General features: G+C 42.5%; 1 protein-coding gene across 1 annotated transcript in view; it reads right to left on the bottom strand.

Moving 5' to 3' along the window:
* UPK3B (uroplakin 3B) overlaps positions 1 to 21,262 on the bottom strand; it is a 33,805-nt gene extending 12,543 nt beyond the window's left edge. Inside the window, exons 1-5 of the mRNA XM_040336867.1 lie at positions 21,111 to 21,262; positions 14,609 to 14,752; positions 14,315 to 14,513; positions 8,992 to 9,071; positions 6,949 to 7,078 (exon numbers count right to left, since the gene is read on the bottom strand). Of these exons, the coding sequence (XP_040192801.1) occupies positions 6,949 to 7,078; positions 8,992 to 9,071; positions 14,315 to 14,513; positions 14,609 to 14,752; positions 21,111 to 21,165 (608 nt within the window). The 5' untranslated portion in view covers positions 21,166 to 21,262. The remainder of the gene's footprint in view (positions 1 to 6,948; positions 7,079 to 8,991; positions 9,072 to 14,314; positions 14,514 to 14,608; positions 14,753 to 21,110) is intronic.
* Positions 21,263 to 22,276: the final 1,014 nt, after the last annotated feature.

Below are 22,276 nucleotides of genomic sequence, written 5' to 3'. Positions count from 1 at the left end.
CCCACAGTGCCCACAGCTTATAAATCTTCTTTTTACAATAAAATACTGCCACTATATACCTTTTTGGCTGATCTGTATACCATGGTCACATGATAACCTGCAGAGTTTGTCCAGAGCTTTGTGTTCAGGTAGGAGCAAATTTCCACTACAGTCTGTATACACGCTCACATGTGTGATGTCAATATCATGTGACCAGGCTAGCTCTGAGAATAGGGAAATGTTCTCTCCAGCATAAAAGACACAACTGAGCATGTGCAGGTTGGCTACCCTGCTTGTGTGTTAGCTGGCTTTCCCCAGATAGCATACAGGATAAAACCGCCTTTTAACACAATGCAGAGGATTAACCCCTTAAGTTCCACAGTGAGTATGTCAAGCATGCTATTCTGCATATACAGACTGATTTTACTGTTGTGGGTTTAGTAACACTTTAAACTGTTATTAATGAATAAATTAACTTCCCGTTCAATGTTGAGATCAATGGAGTAAAAGCTTTTAACTCATATATACATTTTTTCTACAACCTTGAGATCTCTCTTTTAATGTAACTTCCGCTCCATTGAGGGACAAGTTTATCTATACCAATAAAAAGAGTACTTGCCAGATCTTTATTGTGAAAGATCACACAGTGTTTGGGGATTCTATGTCTCTTAAAGGCATGCTTTATGTTACCTATGAGGCCCCATACACACGACCGAGTTTCTCGGCAGAATTCAGCCAGAAACTCGGTCCGAGCCGTATTCTGCCGAGAAACTTGGTCGTGTGTACACTTTTCAGCGAGGAAGCCGACGAGAAACTAGTCGGGCCAAATAGAGATGTTCTCTATTTTCTCGTTAGTCAATGGGAAAAGTCGGCCCGCCGAGAACCTCGGCGGCTTCAACACTGAACTCGACGAGGAACTCGATGTGTTTGGCACGTCGAGTTCCTCGGTCGTGTGTACGGGGCCTAAGTTTATCCAGGTGCACTTGTAAGGCACATGTGGTCCTCTCCACATATTGGAGGCCACACAGGCACTACAACATATACACAATATTCTTAGGCCGGGTACTCACGAACAAACATGTACGGTAAAAGCGGTCCGTCGGACCGTTTTCACCGTACATGTCTGCCAGAGGGCTTCTGTACGATGGTTGTACACACCATCGTACAGAAGTCCGCGCGTAAACATTACGCGGGGCGTGTCCGCGTCGTCGCCGCGACGATGACGCGGCGATGACGCGGAGACGTGGGCGGGCCTGCCATTTAAAGGCTTCCACGCATGCGTCGAAGTCATTAGACGCATGCGAGGGAAGGCGGGCGCCTGGACATGTACGGTAGGTCTGTACTGACGACCGTACATGTCCGAGCGGGCAGGATTCCAGCGGACGGTTTTAAAACACGTCCAGGAATATTTGCCCGCTGGAAAAAGGCCCGGCGGGCAAATGTTTGCTGGAATTCGGCCCGCTCGCGCCTACACACGACCAAACATGTATGCTGAAACTGGCCCGCGGACCAGTTTCAGCATACATGTTTGGTCGTGTGTACGGGGCCTTAGAGAAACATGTATTGAATTAATCTATAGAATATAGCCTTAACCTCTTCAGCCATGGAAGATTCAATGACCAGGCCATTTTTTGCAATACGGCACTGCGTCGCTTTAACTAACAATTACGCAGTCGTGCGAAGCTGTAGCCAAACAAAATTTATGTCATTTGTTCCCCACAAATAGAGCATTATTTTGGTGGTATTTGATCATCTCTGTGGTTTTAATTTTTTGTGCAATAAACAAAAAAAGAGCGACAATTTTCTATAACAAATATCCCCAATTGTTTTTTTTTTTTAAAAGTGAATTTTTTTCTCATTTTAGGCCGATATGTATTCTTCTACATATTTTTGGTAATAAAAGTCGCAATAAGCGTTTATTGATTGGTTTGCGCAAAAGTTATAGCATCTACAAAATAGGGGAAAGACATGGCATTTTTATTATTATTATTATTTTTTACTAGTAATGGCGGTGATCAGCGATTTCTATCGGGACTGCGACATTATGGCGGACAGATCGGACACTTTTGACACACGTCCCTGTTCTGGCTCTAGTGCCCGCGAGATCGCGGCCACGCGCATCGGCACCCCCACAGTGCGGCGTGTGCACGCCTGCTATCCCCGCTTAAAGGGCCAAAGTACAGCTAAAACGGTTTGTGGGAACATGCCGATCTGCCTCAGTATAATGACGGTGGCTGGTCGGCAAGTGGTTAGAGTTTGGTTAGACTGGAAAAATATGTTTTTATGATTGACTGATAATATTAGGAACTGAAGTTGACTGATAATATTAGGGACTGAACACCCCTAAATATAATAGATGCATTATTGGGTAGAAGAGGACCTCATATTTTATTATTTCTTAACACCAACATTTAAAAAAAATGCTCTTTATTGCATAATACTGTGTTGAGTAAGAAGTGAGCATGGACCAATTCTACGTATCCGACTTGGTCAGTTTTTTGTTATTTTCACTCAGTCTCTGTCCAGTATATGTGCAAAAGCTGCAAAATTGGGTTTGGGTGTTTATGTTTGTGTTAACCCTGGTCATAAAGGGGCAGATCCACATACATTTGCGTGGGCGCAGCGTATGTGAGATACGCTACGCCGCTGTAACTTACTTTGCAAATCTTTGAATCCTGAAAGAATTTGCGCCGTAAGTTACGGCGGCGTAGTGTATCTCTCGCGTCGTAAGGGCGCGGAATTCAAATGCGGCGAGTAGGGGGCGTGTTTCAAAACTCCGTCAAAACTCCCAGGGTGCATTGCTCCAAATGACGTCGCAAGGACGTCATTGTTTTCGTCGTGAACGTAAATGGCGTCCAGCCCCATTTACGGACGACTTACACAAACGATGTAAAATTTTCAAAATTATACGCGGGAACGACGGCCATACTTAACATTGAGTACGCCACCAGATAGCAGCTTTAACTATACGCCGGAAAAAGCCGAACGGAAATGACGGAAAAGAATGCAACGTGAATGCCACCCAGCGGCCGCCGGAAAATTGCATCTTAGATCCGACGGCGTACTAAGGCCTACGCCTGTCGGATCTAACACAGATGCCGTCGTATCTTGTTTGGTGGATACCAAAACAAAGATACGACGCGCAAAATTTGAAATTACGCGGCATATCAACAGATACGCCGGCGTAATTTCTTTGAGGATCTGCCCCAAAGTGTTTTCCTTTTTAAATAAATGTTATTTGATGAAATTACATTATTGGGAGTGCACCCGTGTACATTTTCTTTTTGTATCTGACACTTAATTGATGGCAAACTGAAACGAGTTGTAGAGATTTTGCATCAGTCCGGGGGCCACATTTCAGTTCAGCTCATGTGACCACTCAGACAAAGAGGGTCATATTTTTATGGTAAGAAGCCTTGAAATCCACTTGGGTGGTGTGTTCCTCATTGCAAAGTGTGTTTTCGGATGCATCTATTTATCTTTACACCAGGATTCCTTGGCATTGGACTTTATTCACAGTTTTTAATCTTCACTGACTGTAATTTGTGTGTGATTGTTCAGATTTTTTCTTGCACATTATTGATATAAGCGCTTAATTTGCATTCACTCAATCTTAATTATTTATCTGATTAGCGCAGAACTTATTATTTGATATTGAAACATGTGACAAAAAATATGTGGAGAGGTGTGTGCTTACAAGAAAATTTGCAAGGCTAAAAGTTCAAAAAATTCTAATGAGAAGGGCCCTCTGATTCCTCTTGTACCAAATTGTAATGTAACTGAAATGTCTGCCTTTATTTTGTTAGGTGCTGCACAAACTGTTGGTGCTATGTAAAACCTGTATAATAATAATAATAATAATAAAAAACTAAATTAAACTAAATAAATAACTAAATTATTCTATACAGTGGAACCTGAAGCATAATCTGTTCCAGGAGAATGCTTGTAATCCAAAGCACTTGCGTATCAAAGCGAGTTTCCCCACAGAAGTCAATAGAAAGAAGATAATTCTTTCCACATTGACTTCTGACCGCATGTGGACAGAGGTGGGGGGCGTCGGAGAGACTCAGAAATACTCGGAGAATGCTTGGATACACTCGGAAACCCCCAGAAAGGCTCAGAAACACTCGGGAATGGAGTATTTCTGATTGTTTGGTAGTATTTCCGAAGAGCTCTGAGTGTCACCGGCGCCCCCCCCACCTCTGGCCAAATGCGGTACTGCACACTGCAGAGGCTTGAATCCTGCTCGTTTTCGCGAGACAACACTCACAAACCAAGTCAGGACTTTGAAAAAAAAAAAGCTTGTATTGCGAAACGCTTGTTAACTGTGATACTTGCAATCTGAGGTTCCACTGTATTGTACTGTCCATGTTCTGATCAAATTCCTTTCTTTGAGCAGAAGGGAGTTAGGCTACTTGCACTGTTTGGCCTGTATAAGTAAAATTCTGGGGTTTTTGGCCACCCAGGAGGCACATGTGCAATGTGCAGTCCCACTGCCAGCAGCCTGTTAAAATCTATAACAGGCTCAGCAATGGCTGTACAAAGCGGTACTTGCATTTAGGGCTGTAGTTGTTTAGGGTCATATCTAAAGAACACAGAATTCTTGAGTTCCAGGCACACATCATACATCTAACAATATCTGTATACATAGAAATCAGTTTAAGCTTTTTATTTCTCAATTTCTAATGTCATAGTTCTGTAGTAATCCCTAGATAGAAGCTGCAAAAGAACCTTGTTAGAAACTGATTTTACCTTTAGAAGTGGAAACACAACCACCAATTAAAACCTGACTGAGGTTCTAACTAATTTCAACTCTATTTCAACAAAAAATTTAAGTTTTGTCTGAAGTTGCACTTTAAAGTGCATTTATAATTTTGCAGCAAAGTGGGATAACACCTACTTTATATTTGTGTTCCCATTCATATACTATATCTTACTTTTTTTTTTTTTTTTTTATTGCAGTTTACCTTTTGTAAAAGCTCTATACTGGACCTTCCCGTCAGGAAAATACTGCATAGTTCTCTTTGTTCATGAATGAGCTAGGCAACTGTGTTTGCCATAATTAAAGTGGTTGTAAAGGTCAATGGTTTTGTTTACTTCATTGCATTCTCTCTCCCTGCCTTCCTAAATACTCACCTGAGCCCAATCTGAATCCAGTACTGTGCTCTTCTCCCTTTCCCCGTCCCATAGGCTTGACTCCCATTGCTGTCAGTCTAACCCTGTGAGCAGAGAGGGAGGGTCGGGCTGAGCCAAGCTGTGTGTCTGAATAGCTACAAACAGTCTAGCTTGGGATTGAGCCCACATGAGTGGCCCATAGGAAGCGGCTTCCTATGAGGGTAATCAGTGGGGGGGGGGCGCTGACAGGGGACCCCAGAAGAGAAGAGCCGTGGCCAGTGCCGATCCTGACCTCCCTGGGGCCCTAAGCAAAATGACATGGCACATTAAAAATGAGAAGCAGGGGGCGCTGACGACAGTGACATGTCACATTAAAGAAAGTTGAGAAGCGGGGGGAGGGGTGTTCTGCTGTCGTAAATGACTCAGCCAGCGAGTTTAGAAGCGGGGTGAGGGGGCGAAAATGACTTCTCAACAGACGGGGCCTCTAGTAATTTGGGGGGCCCTTTGCAGCTTTGCGGGGCCCTAAGCAGCTTGCATAGTGAGCCTATAGGGAGGATCGGCCCTGGCCGTGGCTGCTCTGAGCAGGTATTGCAGTTAAGTATGACATGACAAGTGAACATAATAAATAAAGTTTTACTATCACTTTAACCCTGTCTGCACTGTGCAGACATTAATTCGATTTCTACCACTTTTATATTTGACAGATTCCCGCTGTCACTGGTTCTAAGGTCACCACTATCCCAGTTATTTCCCTTATATATAGTTAATCACAGCTTGGGGAGCATGTGTACTGTTGGGATCGGCCGTGCATGCTGGGGTTATTGTAATTGGCAATGGATTTGGCGATGGATGGATTGCCCAATTTTGTGTGGATTAAAATGTTGTTTAAATAAAGGACTTTGGGTATCTTTCTAGGTTTCAACTTTGTGTTGAACCCTATAGCTATTCACGGGGGGGGGGGGGGGCGGTAGTGGTACCTGAGGACCCCCTTATTATTAAAAGGGGCTTTCAGATTCTGAGAAGCCCCCCACCTGGCCAGGGTTGTGGGGATGAGGCACTTGTCCAACATGTGGACAAGGTGCTTTGCCAGGAGGGACCCCCCATAATGAGGGCATGTGTTCTGGTATGGTTCAGAAGGAGGGTGCACACTCATTTCCCCTTTCCTGGCCAGCTAGACTGCATACACATTTTTTTGCATGAGTCCAGTACATATTTTGGGGGGTCTCTATGGAATTTTTTTCATTCTTGGTGAAGAAATCGCTACAGCAAAAGTTTCACTTACAAAGAAAAAAAAAATTATACAGTTTAAATTTCCAGCAAATTACATTCATTGCCAGTTTCTTAAAAAAAAAAAAAAAACAGCACGCCAATGGTCCCCCAAAATACATAGCAGGCCATTGGAGGGTCTGTGTGCCAGCAATTTTAAACAGTTTTTTTCCCTATGTATATGTCAGTTTTTGAACATCACAAAGATGCAGCTATTTCTAGTGTGGATTACTGCTACTGGTTGAATAGACGTTTACATTTTTATTTTATTTTTTGCAATGGTACATGTTCCCCAGGGCAGTGCCCACCTTATCCCCCACCTCCAGTGCTATTTTGACATCTCATTGCCTATTAGCCATTCCAACTTCTTTGAAGTTAATCAAAACCTGCTTGAAACTAAACCCAAGGCAGTTCAGCTCATCACAAATAAAAATATAATGAGGTACGCCAAATTTGACTGAAAAACTGTAACTATGCTTTAAGTATGAACACAAAAAAAAAAAAAAAACATTACTATTTACAGTTGTTACTACAACCTAAATGCGCACACTTATAGTATAACTTCTGTAAATAAAGTAATTTTTTTACCTTCCAATGATGAAAGCCCCAATCAGAGCAGCAACGACCAAAGCAAGTAGGACTGATAGTATAGAAGTAATAACAATCATACACCCACTACGTCCTCCTGGCCAAGTATCAATTCCTGCTGGATCCTTTCCTGTTAACATAAATAATGAAGGATTTACTAAACAGCCTTGGTTGGTCTACTTTTTTCAATAGGGTCAGCTAGCTAAAAATATTTTCCCCAGAAATCTTCTAAAATAACAGATGGGTATTCACATCGGTATGCTTTCCCCAAAACGTTTCCAAGAGTTCTTAGCTTAACAAATACACATTGTAAATATAGATGGCGGTTTTAACAATATGGCCACATTTTCACTAACTCATAGAAAAGTTATCAGTTTCAGTTATTTTTGTCTTGTCCATTGCTAATCTATTCCTTGTCAAAATGATGTTGTTTGGCTTCTTTGGAACCACCTTTTTATATATTGCAGACATGCGGCCGCACATGTCAAAAGCTACCAGCAGCTGACGGCATTTTACATGTGCGGCTGCCGCCATCTTGGATGGAGAAGCTACGCATGCCTAATAACACATCTCCCAGGGTGGTGGGCAAGGCAGCATCCATGGGGCTCCATATTTAAATGACTGACTGGAGCTATTGCTCAGACATGGTAATTATAGATCAATGGACTTTCTTTTTTTCCTTTATGTTTTTGGAAGGGATGGATTTATTAGTACTATTATTATTGGAGTGCCTTCCAATTTATTGTGTTTTTTTGATTGTTTAGATTCTGCTTTTACCTCATTTGTGATTTTGGGATCTTAAAAGCTTTTGGATATATATACAACTCCACTGTAAGTGGGGTATGTGATTTTTGGATATTTTCCATCATTGCCTTGTTTTTATGGGGTATACAGGAGTCTAGGATCTATATACTTTTTCATTTATTTTCAATTTTTGATGTTGCTCTTCTCCCAGCACCATAGTGTAGCAACGTGTTAGAAAAAACTGACTCACTAAGTTGGAAAAAGGATCACCCTCCTCTTAAAAATGTATTGTAAACACATTCAGGTATAGCTAATCATCTTCCGAATAGTACACAGAGCCATTTGACTATCAACTGTGATCAGATGTGGTCATTTTGATTAGCTCAGCATGAAAATAACTTTCCTGGAGCAGTCCAGTGCCTGGTAGTGCAACTGAAGCAAACAATAAAAGGCAATGTCAAAAGATCTCTGGGAAAAAGTTGTGGACAGGCACAAGTCAGGAGATGGATACAAAAACAATTTAAAGGCTTTATCAATGCCTAGAAGCACAGTGAGCTGTATTATTAAGAAGTGGAAGGTATTTGGTACAACACAGAACCTCCCTGGATCAGGGCATCACTCCAAACTGGATGAAAGAGCCAGGAGGAAACTAGTCAGAGAGGCTAACAAGAGGCATACAGCAACTCTGAAGTAGTGGCAGGAATTTATGACAAATTGTGGTCATTGTGTGCATGTGACTAGAATATCACAAATTCTCCACAAATGTGGCTTGTATGGGAGGGTGGCAAGAAAAAAGGCTCTTGTGTCCTCCAATCAGATGTTTTTTTTTTTTTAGTTTTGGATAAACTTGAAAAAATGTAATACTTCTGTAAAATTGTTATAGGTGTTCGCCCCCCTATTGGGGGATTCACCTCACTCCCTGTCTCTCTGACATCCTTTGACAGCCAGACAACAATCAGAGAATTTACATGACAGAGCCTCTAACCCATACCCACTTTACTGAAAAAAAAAAGGCTTTGTTCCCTCTGTAGCAATTTCCGATCCCTCCCTGTTAGGAAAATCTCCCCAGTCGAACACAGAACACAATAAAAACATGACCAGAGTTCTATACTTTTCTCACTCTGTTCAAAACAATTGTCTAGTACCTAAAGAGCAATTCCACGTGTTTACATGACTGAGCGATTGTGGTCACTTTATAAATGTTTTCCTAAAAAGAACACATTTGTACATTTCATTATTATAAAATATACCGTAGATTACATTTGCAATGTAAATGAAAAAGTTCTTTAGTAATATTACCTGCACTAAGTGTGATTAAATTTGACCACTTTGTTTGATCAATCAATATATTTGTATTATTGAAGACCACAAATTTCACCCTGTAAGTAAAAACAAAATGTAATACCGTTTATTGGGTGCATTTTATAATAGTAAAGCATGAATAAAATCCTACTAAATTCTATGACAAACTTTAAAAGTATATTATTCTATGCATCCTCCCAGTGAGCAGACTGGTGACACATATAGTTACATAGTTGGTAAGATTAAAAAAAGACACAAGTCCATAAAGTCCAACCTGTGTGTGTGCTCTTTTATGTCAATATTACATTGTATATCCCTGTATGTTGTGGTCGTTTAGATGCCTATCTAATAGTTTTTTGAAAATATCTATGCTCCCTGCTGAAACCATTGCCTGTGAAAGGGAATTCCACATTCTTACCACTCTTACCGTAAAGAACCCTCTACACTCTTTCTGGTTAAATTGCTTTTCCTCTAATTTTAGTGAATGGCCGCAAGGCTTTTTACATGCCCTTTCACGGAAAAGTTTTATCCCTATTGTGGGGTCATCAGTACGGTATTTGTACATTGAAATCATAGCCCCTCTCAAGTGGCTCTTCTCCAGAGAGAATGGGGCAGATCCACAAAGGAAGTACGCCGGTGTATCTACTGATACGCCGGTGTACTTTCAAATTTCCTGCGTCCTATCTTTGTTTTGAATCCTCAAAACAAGATACGACGGCATCTGGGTTAGATCCGACAGGCGTACGTCTTCGTACGCCTTCGGATCGTAGATGCAATTCTTCGGCGTCCGCTGGGTGGCGTTCCCGTCGTAATCCGCGTCGAGTATGCAAATGAGCTATTTCCGACGATCCACGAACGTACGAGCGGCCGTCGCATTCTTTTACGTCATTTCCGTTCGGCTTTTTCCGGCGTATAGTTAAAGCTGCTATTTGGTGGCGTACGCAATGTTAAGTATGGCCGTCGTTCCCGCGTCGAATTTGAAAATATTTTTTTTTTGTTTGCGTAAGTCGTCCGTGAATGGGGCTGGACGTAATTTAGGTCCACGTCAAAACAATGACGTCCTTGCGACATCATTTAGCGGGAAATTTAGGGACCGCGCATGCGCAGTTCTTCGGGGCGGGGACGCACTTCATTTAAATGAAACACGCCCCCTACTCGCCGATTTGAATTACCATGTAGTTACCCACCCCATTAAATTGTTCAGATCTTCTTGCAAGGTTTCCACATCCTGTGGAGAAACTATTGCCCTGCTTAGCTTAGTATTGTCCGCAAATACTGAGATTGAGCTGTTTAGGTCATTTATGAATAAATTAAATAGGATTGGTCCCAGGACAGAACCCTGGGGGACCCCACTTTTCACATTGGATCATTCAGAGTACTCCCTATTTATCACTTGCCCCTGTAGCCAGTTTTCAATCCAGGTACCCTTTGGTCCATGCAGACAGACCTTATCTAGTATTGTAAACTTTTGTTGGGAACTGTATAAAATGCCTTTGCCACATCCAGATCTACTACGTCTACGGGCCTTCCTTCATCTAGATGGCTACAGAGAAGAAAACAAAAAGGCGCCTCCAGGTTAAAACGTAAATGAAGCTTTTAATACACAAATAGCAGTGTGAACTTACATTTTAAAAATCTTAAAATCCGGTGAGGAAATAGTAGAATCAGATGCTGGGAGAGGAGGATGAGAGGGACGTCTATCCGGGCTGGTTGTTTGTGCTGGTAGTTTCTCCGGGAACACTCCTGTACCTGTCGGGTCTTGTGCTGTAAAACAGCCGGTCCGGGAGGGTAGTGGGAAACGAGGCCCGGAGCGCAGCGTAGACCACGGTGACGTCACCTAGTTGCGACGGCGTTTCAAAGCTGGCGCCGTCGGATGACTAAGCGCGCTTCTTTCTCAAGCATGGGGAAGGACGTGGAGAAAGTCTATTTGTAAGTATTAAAATGTGCGCCATCGTGGCGCACATTTTCCTCACCGGATTTTAAGATTTTTAAAATGTAAGTTCACACTGCTATTTGTGTATTAAAAGCTTCATTTACGTTTTAACCTGGAGGCGCCTTTTTGTTTTCTTCTCTGTACACATGTTTGGAGTCCCTGCTCTGGTCTCCCCTGCTTTGAAAGGCTCGCCCTAGGACAACGTTATTGGGACAATCAGCTCTACACAGAACAGTGTTCCTTCCCTCATGACCCACTGCAACACTACCCAATCCCAGGTTTCACCATATATATTTTTATTTTTATTTTATTTTTTAATTTCAATTAATTTGTTTTTGTTTTTGTTTTTTATATCCTTTCATTTTCATTTTTTAAATAACAAATATTTTGTTTTTGGTCTTAAATATATACATGTTTTTGTTTATTTATTTTTGTAACAAGGATTCACCTTCTATTCAGCGGATTTTATCCTACCCCTGTGTCATTTATTTTGCAGCGCCACATTTTTCTTTGTTTCATCTAGATGGCAGCTCACCTCCTCATAGAAGGTTAGTAGATTTTTTTGGCAAGAACGATTTTTCATGAATCCATGCTGATTACTGCTAATAATACCCTTTTCATTACTAAACTCTTGTATATAGTTCCTTATCATCCCTTCAAAGAGCTTGCATGCTATTGATGTTAGGCTAACTGGTCTGTAGATCCCAGGGATATATAGGTGCTACATTGGCTTTTCTTCAATCATGAATCTGTAAAGCTAAAATAGGAAATAGTGGACTAGCTATGCAGTGTGACAGGTAAACTGCACACATATAATTTATGTATTTCATCTTTTATTTTTCCTCCGCTTGTTCGTCACTTTTCACTTTTGTGTGTGTTTTCTCACGGATGAAGGGTGCGAGTCCTCGGCTTACCCTGACATCTAGGGGGAGGATGTGTGGCGATCAGGTTCCGTCCTCCCCTGCCTCTGGGGGATTTCTCTTTGGGAGAGCTCCCCTGACCTAGTATTCGAGGATGGCTTCGGCTGTCTTAGAAGAACGGGGGTCTGCCAGGCCTTCTGGCTAGGCAGACCGTGTAGACCTGTCAGGAGCCTTGCGCCCTGGAGGTCAGGGTAGTGGTCAGTGGCGGCTGGTGCTCTAAATTTTTTTGGGGGGGCACAAACAAACTGAAAAAAACCCCATCAATTGCAGCCACTGTGCCCATCAAGCACAGCCACTGTGCCCATCAAGCGCAGCAACTGTGCCCATCAAGCGCAGCCACTGTGCCATCAAACCCAGCCACTGTACCCATAAATTGCTGCCATTGTGCCATCAAACACAGCTACTGTACCCATCAATTGCTGCAACTGTGCCCATCAATTGCTGCTGCTGTGCCCCAACAATTGCCGTTACTGTGCCCTATCAATTGCCGCTACTGTGCCCCATCAATTGCTGCCAGTGTGCCCATCAATTGCCGCTACTGTGCCCCATCAATTGCCGCTACTGTGCCCCATCAAATGCTGCCAGTGTGCATCCCCCACCTGGCACTTACCTGTTTCGGGTCACGGCGCTGTCCTCTGCGCTCCGAGTCCTCGATGTCTTCTCCCATCCTCTTCCCATCCTCTGCTATGATTGGACACCTGATAGCCGTCCAATCACAGCTCCTGTTGCTTCAGCCAATCAGGTGACAGGTAACCAGACCTGAGCACCTGATTGGCTGAGAGGCAGGTCAGTGTTAGGAAAGCGATTTATTCGCTTCCCTAACACAGCACTGAGTAAACCGCAAACGCACAGCATTGCGCCCGCTGTTTGCCATTTTGGAAGCCTATGGTTCTAATCAGGACGCCTATTAGAACCCACGGCTCTAATTAGGAGCTTCCAAAAACACCCCCACCGCTGTAATTTAGATGCCCGGTGCCCGACAAGGGGCCGGACACAGGGCTGGATTTCCCACAAGGCCACCGAGGCCAGGCCTCGGGCGGCAGTGGGTAAAGGGGCGGCGCCGTTCCTGTGGCAACTTTATTACACTTTATTTATGATATCTATGGCTGCTAGTGCTATGCATATTTATATAATCCATATTAAGCACTATATTTGATTGGCTGCTTCTGCTTGGCACACACGCACAATCGCACATGATGATGACTTTAAGTCGTCATCATCATATGCGATTGTGTGTGTGTGCCAGGCCCAAGCAGAAGCAAGCAGGCAGTTAAATATTATAGTGCTAAATATGGATTATATGAATATGCATAGCAGCCATAGATGTCATAAATAAAGTGTAATAAAGTGATTTGTGCAACAGACTCATTAAAGGGGTTGTAAAGTAAATTTTTTTCTTTTTTAAAAACAACAAACATGTTATACTTACCTCCACTGTGCAGCTCGTTTTGCACAGAGTGGCCCCGAAACCTGGCCTTCTGGGGTCCCTCGGCGGCTGTCTCGCCTCCTCTTCGCAAGAATTAACCCTCTTCATGTGAGCTCTCTCGCATATGGGTTAGTTCTTGCGGGCGCGCTCCCGTGATACAGTCGGCGGCTATGGCCGCTAACTGCCCGGACACCTGAATAGGGGGCAGCAGCAGCGACCATAGATAGATTCATGCAATGCATGAATCTATCTATGGTGATAGAGGGGAGAGAGGGGGCGGCGCTCCTGCGCCCTTTATGGATACACCGCCACTGGAAGTGGTCCTACCCCTTTGGGGTGGTAGACTAAAGCACACCCTTAAGTGCACTTTTCAGTGTGTGTCTCACATGCACGTTTTTTGTTCACTTACAGGTTTTTTCGTTCTAGGTTTTGCTCCACCACAGACAAAAAAAAAAGAAAAAATTATGTATTTGACCTGTGCATTTGGCCCTGTCCCTGGAATTACATGCTAAACACCCCACCCCAGGACAAATATGGTATATAATTAAATTGATTAGAGTTTTTTTGCACTGATTAGGTTAAAGTGTACCAGTCCTATGTGAAATTTTGAATAATCTAATCTCAAATCTTGAATTGTTGTGAAAATATAGCCTTAAAATGCACAGGTTCCCAGACTGTGCTCTCTAAAAATGTATTTGAAACAAGCAGTAAAAGCACTTTTACAAAAAGCTCCCATTCACCTCTATGCCTGTTGGCATTGTAGAGAAAACACAGCTGAATAAAGAAAACGAATGCAGCCACCACATCTATAGATGTCCTTGATATACACTTTAATTTGAAAATGCAGATCATTTTTTTTTATAGAGAAGTAATAAATGCGTACATCTGTGATTGATGTTTTTTTAGAGAGTGGCTACCATCAGGCATTCAGGATGCAATCCTGCAAACCTCCTGATTTTATTAAACAAGACATTTACTATAGAAGCAATAACGTTTTTAAAACTGAAAAGTAAACAGGCGTGGTCATAAATGGTCACTTACTTGTAAGTTCCTTGTGGTAAATACTTATTGCAGTAAGTGTCTGTGACACTGCAGACAGAATCGCCGCCAACTCTCATATACTCAGGAGTACTAGTGCAATTATAGAATGTCTCGTCATGTGCGTAGGTATGGTAGTATCCTGTCGTACTAAAATCACGGTAGGATGTTTTGGCCTGCAGTAATGAATCGCCCACAGAAGCTTTAGGGAGGAAAAAGCAAATAAAAAGTTAAACAAGGTTTATTTTTAATGTTACAAAATGGAAATGTATGCAAGATTTCCTCAGTTTTCCCTACCTGTGCTTGTAGCAACAACTAACCAAACAGTGTTAGATGAATTCTTCCCAAATAGACACTGGGGTTTGTCTAGTGCAAACGTAGAAGTTGTCACTCTCCCTAGAATGGGACTGTTAGTCAGTTGTGGAACATAAGATGTTAAATCTGAAAAACAGATGTACAATATTGTCAGAAAAATATCATACATTTAGATGTATTTAAAGCTGAACTCTGGGTAAGCCGCTTAATAAAAAAATATACAGAAGCTGTTTATTCTTGCCAAAGGATTTGTATTTCTGACCATCCAGTCCTGAGATTTACACAGTTCTACCACACAGCAAAGCCTGTCCTTGCAGGTAAGGAGACCAAATTCTTCTTTGCTGAAGTTTCACTTTCACTTACAAGTCCCCTACCCTCCCCACCTTGTATCTGGACAGTGACAGCAGAAGTAGCACATTGAAGAGCTCATCTCTCTGTTACTTTCTTATCTCCGACTATTAGCAGTCTCCTGGTATTGAAGCACACCTAATTGGTTCCTAATGCTGCTTCTTCAATCCCCTCTCTAAGCTCTGCTGTGCAGAACAATGCAAAAGTCTGACACCAGGTCAAATTCAGGTATATATTTTGCTTACATTTAATAAAATATATTTAATAAATAATTAATTATTACAGAGCCGCATTTATTTGTATATTGTATATCTTCCTGGAGTTCAGCTTTAAAAATGGGCCACGCCCCTGCTATTCATCTGTTTCCTACACTGTTGAAAGGAGCCCTGCACTCTGTACATAGTGCACTCCGGAACCCTACACTCTGTACAAAGTGCACTCCTGAACTCTGCACTCTGTACATAGTGCACTCCTGAACTCTACACTCTGTACACAGTGCACTCCTGAACTCTGCACTCTGTACATAGTGCACTACTGAACCCTACACTATGTACAAAGTGCACTCCTGAACCCTACACTCTGTACAAAGTGCACTCCCGAACTCTGCACTCCATACATAGTGCACTCCTGAACCCTACACTCTGTACAAAGTGCACTCCTGAACCCTACACTCTGTACATAGTGCACTCCTGAACTCTGCACTCTGTACATAGTGCACTCCTGAACTCTACACTCTGTACACAGTGCACTCCTGAACTCTGCACTCTGTACAAAGTGCACTCCTGAACCCTACACTCTGTACAAAGTGCACTCCTGAACTCTGCACTCCGTACATAGTGCACTCCTGAACCCTACACTCTGTACATAGTGCACTCCTGAACTCTGCACTCTGTACATAGTGCACTCCTGAACCCTACACCCTGTACATAGTGCACTCCTGAACCCTACACTCTGTACAAAGTGCACTCCTGAACTCTGCACTCTGTACAAAGTGCACTCCTGAACCCCTTCACTCTGTACAAAGTGCACTCCTGAACCCTGAACTCTGTACATAGTGCACTCCTGAACCCTACACTCTGTACAAAGCGCACACCCGAACCCTACACTCTGTACAAAGTGCACTCCTGAACTCTGCACTCTGTACATAGTGCACTCCTAAACTCTGCACTCTGTACATAGTGCACTCCTGAACTCTGTACATAGAGCACTCCTGAACCCTGCACTCTGTACTTAGCAGAATTATGAGTACTGCACTCTGAATGTAGAACACTTCTAAACCCTGCAACTGTGCATATAGCATGCTCCTTGACCCTGCACTCTGCAAGTAGTGCACTCCTGAACTCTGCAGTGCACAATCCTCAGCCCTTCACTCTATGCACAGCATACTCCTGAACCCCGCACCCTGTGTGCATAGCGTACTCCAGAATGCTGCACAGTGTGTTGCCATACTCCTTGTTTTAAATGCTATCCAGTGAGTTCCACCACCATTCACAATCTGCACTCATCTCAATATGTTGACCTATTCACAACCATATAATCACCATAACTCACCGGATAACGTTAAAAACAAGAAGTGTGGGCAAGACATATTAGAACTCAATAAGTTGTTTTGCAAATTTTCATATATGATGATTGCAGCTTAACAATGGTGGTGGAACTCATTAATTCACTGAAAAAATGTTACTCATTTATTTTTGTGCATACAGTACAGCAGTAGATATGACTGTTTTTATTCATGTATAGGTGGCACAGTTATATATAGGATTGTTTTCATTTATTAACTTTTTGTAAATATTTTAACATTTATCCGAGTATTGATTATACACAATATTAAGTTGTTGGGTATATTCATTGAGTGTCCACTATTTGATATGATATTATGGTTTGATGTGGGAAACACAGCACAGTGTGAGCAGCAACATTAGTAAGTTGGGGGAATTTGAGTTGTATTATTTTATTTGTCCTTGGTAGAGCACTTTTTGTGTTGCCGAGTTACCATAATTTACTAGTACCCATGAAGAAAAACCCACTTGCCGGCCACGCCCATGTGCTGGACACACCCATGTGTTGGCCACGCCCACAGCTGCACAGTAGGTTAGCCCCCCCACTCAAACTTCCAGAACAGCACCCCCCCCCCCAAAAAAAAATGTCTGGATCCACCTATGTTGACTGTTGGTATAAATCTAAGAGAAAGACCAGCCAATATAAAATCACAGTGCCATATTCTTGTGTACAGATCTGACATGATCCAGCAGCCAAGATGGGAGGGGGAATGAACTCTCTGAGAATAATACTTAAAGAACGGACTTCCACCTTAAATTAATTATGTCTCAAATATCCAATTAACCCCAAAAAGGAAAAAGGGTAAGGAGGAACCCGTACACCACTGAATAATTGTCAGACACTCAGTTCGCCTTCCTACACAGTGTGTGCAAGGGACAGCTTGGGACGATACTAGTTCATGCATTAGGACAAACTTTCAAGGTCTCACCTCTTCTTCTTAGTCCAAGCAATACTGCAATCACTGAGCAGGGCCACACAAAAGCTGGCCATACACTAATAGATATATTTAATTCAGCTTCTGGACTGAACTAAGAAAATTCAACAGATTCCTCCATCCACATAATCAGTGTGGATAGAAGATTCCCCCCTGCTGGTGTATTATATTCTGTCAGCTGCCAACACAGGCTGGCAGAATACCTGAGTAGTTCCTAAAGTTAATTGGCTTGCCAGTTTTTGGCCTGTTTTCTTTGATAAGTCACCCGCTGTTATAATTTTGGTCAGTTCCTCTAAATCAACCGAAATTCTAACAGTGTATTGCCAGCTTGCCAGGGCAGCACATTAGTGTAGTGGTTAGCACTTTCACCTAGCAGCAAAAAGGGTCGCTGGTTCGAATCCCGACCACAACACCATCTGCCTGGAGTTTGCATGTTCTCCCTGTGCCTGTGTGGGTTTCCTCCAGTTTCTTCCCACACTCTAAAGACATGCTGGTAAGTTAATTGGCTCCCATCTAAATTGGCCCAAGTATATGTACCAGCGTGTCAGGATCCTACAGGGTAAATGAACGTGCTATGTCAAGATGCCACTCAGCTCATGATATAAGTGGACCCATCATGTACGTTTTCAAACCCTTTAAGCATTGTGTGTGTTCCCTTATGCTTCTTCTAACATCAGATGAATGAAACTAAATTGGTATTTCATGTACATGGCAGAAACCTCCCTGTGATATTGTACAGCCTGTGGGTATGTAATATGGGCATTAAACACACAGGGGTTCACTGTAGTATAGAAGTATGTTTAAAGGTTCTGTCTACCCAAAAGTGATATTTTAGTTTAAGGTGGCCAGGCCTTCTTATCCGGGAAAGGTATTGGATACCCCCCCCCCCCCGCCCACTGTGAGCTTTTCCTGCTCTTATGCTTGGTTCCTGTGCACTTGGGTTTAAGGCAGGGGTGCCCAACCAGTGGCCCGGGGGCCACATGTGGCCCGCGGAGCCCTCTGATGTGGCCCGCGACCCCCTGCTCTGGGATGGAATAGAGTACTGTTATTAAAGGTCAGTTTATTACTAAAATCTGTGTATATATGGGCATATGTGTTCTGTAGTGGTTACTGGGCTTCTTTCAAACTAATCCGCAGATGCAGAGCAACGCACCCGAGGGTTACCTGCACTGAGCCCTAGACTTCTGTTATTACCTGCGAGTTTGAGCTTTCAGAAAATGCACCAAACCTGCAGAATATAATAGAAGTCTATTGCAAAGTGCAGAAAAGCCAAAGGTACACTGCGTTGCACCCGCGGTGCAGGTAAACCACAGCGCATTAGTATGAAAGCAGCCATGGGCCCCTTTCACACGACTCAGTCCAACCCAGTTGGACCCTCCATTCACCTCCAAGGAGTGGCAGATGTAAACCGACTTGTGTCCTACCTCCAATCCGATCCGTCTGTGCCCGTGGACCTGCCATCCGCCCGCTCCGCTGATTGTGGCCCGCCACCAGTTACCAAGTCGCTTAAGTGGCCCTTGCGCTTCAAAAGGTTGGTCACCCCTGGTTTAAGGTGTTGCAGCCTACCTCATTTTGGATTTTCTCTGACATGAAATGCAACATAAATATGGGAGTAGCTCATAATGTGCAATTCTCATAACAGGATATTGTGACCGGCTCTCAATGGAACCAGTTCACACATCTCCGCAGCGGCTCAAGTGTGAATTGCACAGGAGCCCTGTGCGTCTTTTGGTCCATTTCAGGTCTGAATTCAGCCCAAAATTCAGGCTGAAATGGGACCTGAAACGGTGAATGGAGACACACTGGACTCCTGCTGTGACCCCCTCCATCCTGTAATGTGAACCCAGTCAAGCATCATGGGCAAACCGAATGTCATGGATCCAAACATTTTTGTAATTTAAATTATTAAAAACGACATTTCTTGCAGACTGCCCTAGGTCCCAACATAAATGTCTGTTTTTGCTTGCACTGCAGCTGTTGTTTTGTTAAGACCTCAAATACTGAGCTGCAGAACCTAAGGAAGATTCCTTTAAGCTCCTGCATAGCTTTGATGTGCAGTGTGTGATTGACCCGTGCATTATGTATTTCTGGCCACTACACTCAGCTTTATACACCTTACACCTGTGAGTTACATATGTCTGACACCTGCTGGAAAACAAGCTTTCGATCAGCGCTTGCAGCCGGTGGCTGCACCTCTGATCTGTGTATTCTGATCAGGTATGGGGGAATCTCAGCTGTCAGAATACAATAGAGCAAGAGGGGACATCTCTGATTCCACATTGCTTGTGTGCATGTGGGGATCTTTGAGTTAATTTTTTCGTTAAATTTGCTGGTTGAATGAGAAAAAAAGTCAACATGTATATTCAGCTATAGTTTACAAAACAAACACACCAGAATAAGGATCTTTATCTTAAAAAATAGTTACAATTGCTTTCAGCTGTGTCAAATGAAACTTGCAAAGTTATCCTTGTGTCAGATCTTTGATAATATCCTGAATCAGGTTAGGAACAGTAACACATGAAAAAGTCTTGTTTAGTAGTGGGGATCCTAGCAAAGGTGTGTTACTGTGATTGCCAGCTTTAAGGGCACGCCCAGTATAACTCATTATTAACATATTGCCAATTTATTGTGGAAATTATTAATGTCTGAACAATTTTGTTCCTGTATCAAACTTCCTGTATTCACCCCTAATGTATTTTTTTATCATTGTTTTAAGTGCTGTAATTGTTCACTGTTGTTTATTTTTTACCAATGCAGCTATAACTTAAAAAAACAAAAAAGAACAGTTTCGCGAACAAACATTTGTATGCTCAAATCTCCCAAATCTGTACTTTTTAAGAATGTAAATAAATAAAAAAAAATTGGCTGGTACAAGAACACATTTAAATGCAACTACACTGTTTACTTTTCTATGCCCAACAGATTAGTTGATTTTATTTAATTGAAATAACAAGATGACAAGCGTGATGATTGCATGCCATTAACTACAGATGACATGACAGTTTATAATTTAAAAACATGAAAGATTTACAGATTTAATGGAATACTAGATTAAATTGCAATGCCCTTAGGTGGCAATAAGGCACCCATAGTAATAATGTGCCATATCCCAAACAGTCTGAAATGAATAAGAATTAGAATGATGGACTTTAGAGGCACGTATAAAAGTAATATATTTTTTGATCTACATTAAAATTCATAACATTATACAAAGACAATAACCTGACAACAAATAGGACTCAATATGGTTGAGATAATAATAGATAATACTTCCTATGTGACAATAATTGAGATATGTCTATATATATATATATATATATATATATATATATATATATATATATATATATGTATACTCCTCTCAGAGTGAGTTCCACTTGTCCTCCTTGATATAAAACCGTTCTGCTCTACATATTTCCCCTGGATTCTGCACATTGCACTGCGTCTTGCAAACCGATTTTCGGGGTGTCGTTAACTTAACATACACTATGCAATTGGTTTGCATGCACGGGTTGCGATTTTCATGCGGTGCGGATTTGCAGCAAAATTTGTTGGGAATTCGCACCGCAACTATTGTGAACCAAAGTCCTAAATGGTGACTGCTAAAAATCCAACAGCAAGTTAGTAAACTTCACTTACCTGCTGCAACAGAAGATAAAGAAACAAGAAGCCATAACTTAACGCTTATGATCATTTTGATGTGGTCCTCTCTTGATTACTGGATGTGTTGAGGAACAGAATCAGTATGACAAGATTTTTTAAAAAGTGTGATTACAAGCTTCTCCCTAAGAAACACTGAATAACTAATGAGATGCTTTAGATAACTGCATTTTTCACATTTCTTCAAATTCATGCTTAGGAAAACATGTTAGTCCTGTTTTTTACTATACAAAGCATTGTCTTAAGATGACCCACAAGGGGCTAACTGCAACCTATTCTTCAACCTGCCATTAAAATGTGACCAAACCAGTTTCAAAAACGTTGCTAGGGGAGGGTAAAAGGACCTTATTTTTGTGTAGCCATTTTAAAGTACACTCATTTTACAATAACTAAAAAAAAGGAGGATTTGCAACCTAACAACTGTACAAATGATACAATTCACATATTGAGTGACATTATTAAATAATAATGCATTGGTTCCACTATTGGCTAGACTTGCCCTATACATTCTTGCACACTATTCAAGAACCATAAGCTGCTCATTATAGCATCATTCAGTGGTGAGGCGGTCTGCCAGGTACAGTCAGCTGCAAAGTTTCATAAGAGCGCAGGCACAGCCACTTGAAAGTGCCTGCACATGGCTTTTCAGGCAATGGTGACAGGAGATGGGTGAGGACACGATGCACTGTAGGTGTGGCACTTAGGAGTGGCATGCAGAGGCGTTGCTAGGGGGGTGCGGGTGGTGTGGTCCGCACCCGGGAGACACCCGCTAGAGGGGTGACACCATCCCGTTTTTTTTTTTAGCTGACATGCCCAGCAGGTGACACCCGCCAGAGGGGTGACACCGGGGCCGCTGCACCGCTAGACACCGTGCTGTATTGATTGGATCGGTGCAAGCAGGGCATCTAGCCATGCGGGGGGGGGGGGCGGCTGCCTGTAACATTCCTCAGTCAGGCTATCCCCGTGTGAGCCAGAGTTGGTGAGCGGAGCTGTGGGTGTGGCTGTCTCCTCTTCTCCTCCCACAGACTCCTTCACCATCGAAGATGCTGCAGCTCAAGCAGCTTGAGGTGAGGACACAGCAGCCCTGCCCACAAGTCCAGGTCTTCTTTTGCATTCATGCTATGTAAGTAAGTTACTCTGCAGTG

Source organism: Rana temporaria, chromosome 2 (assembly GCF_905171775.1).
Source record: "Rana temporaria chromosome 2, aRanTem1.1, whole genome shotgun sequence".
Lineage (NCBI taxonomy): Eukaryota > Metazoa > Chordata > Amphibia > Anura > Ranidae > Rana > Rana temporaria.
The sequence above is the reverse complement of the archived record's forward strand: the minus strand, read 5'-3'. Positions and strand labels throughout refer to the sequence as shown.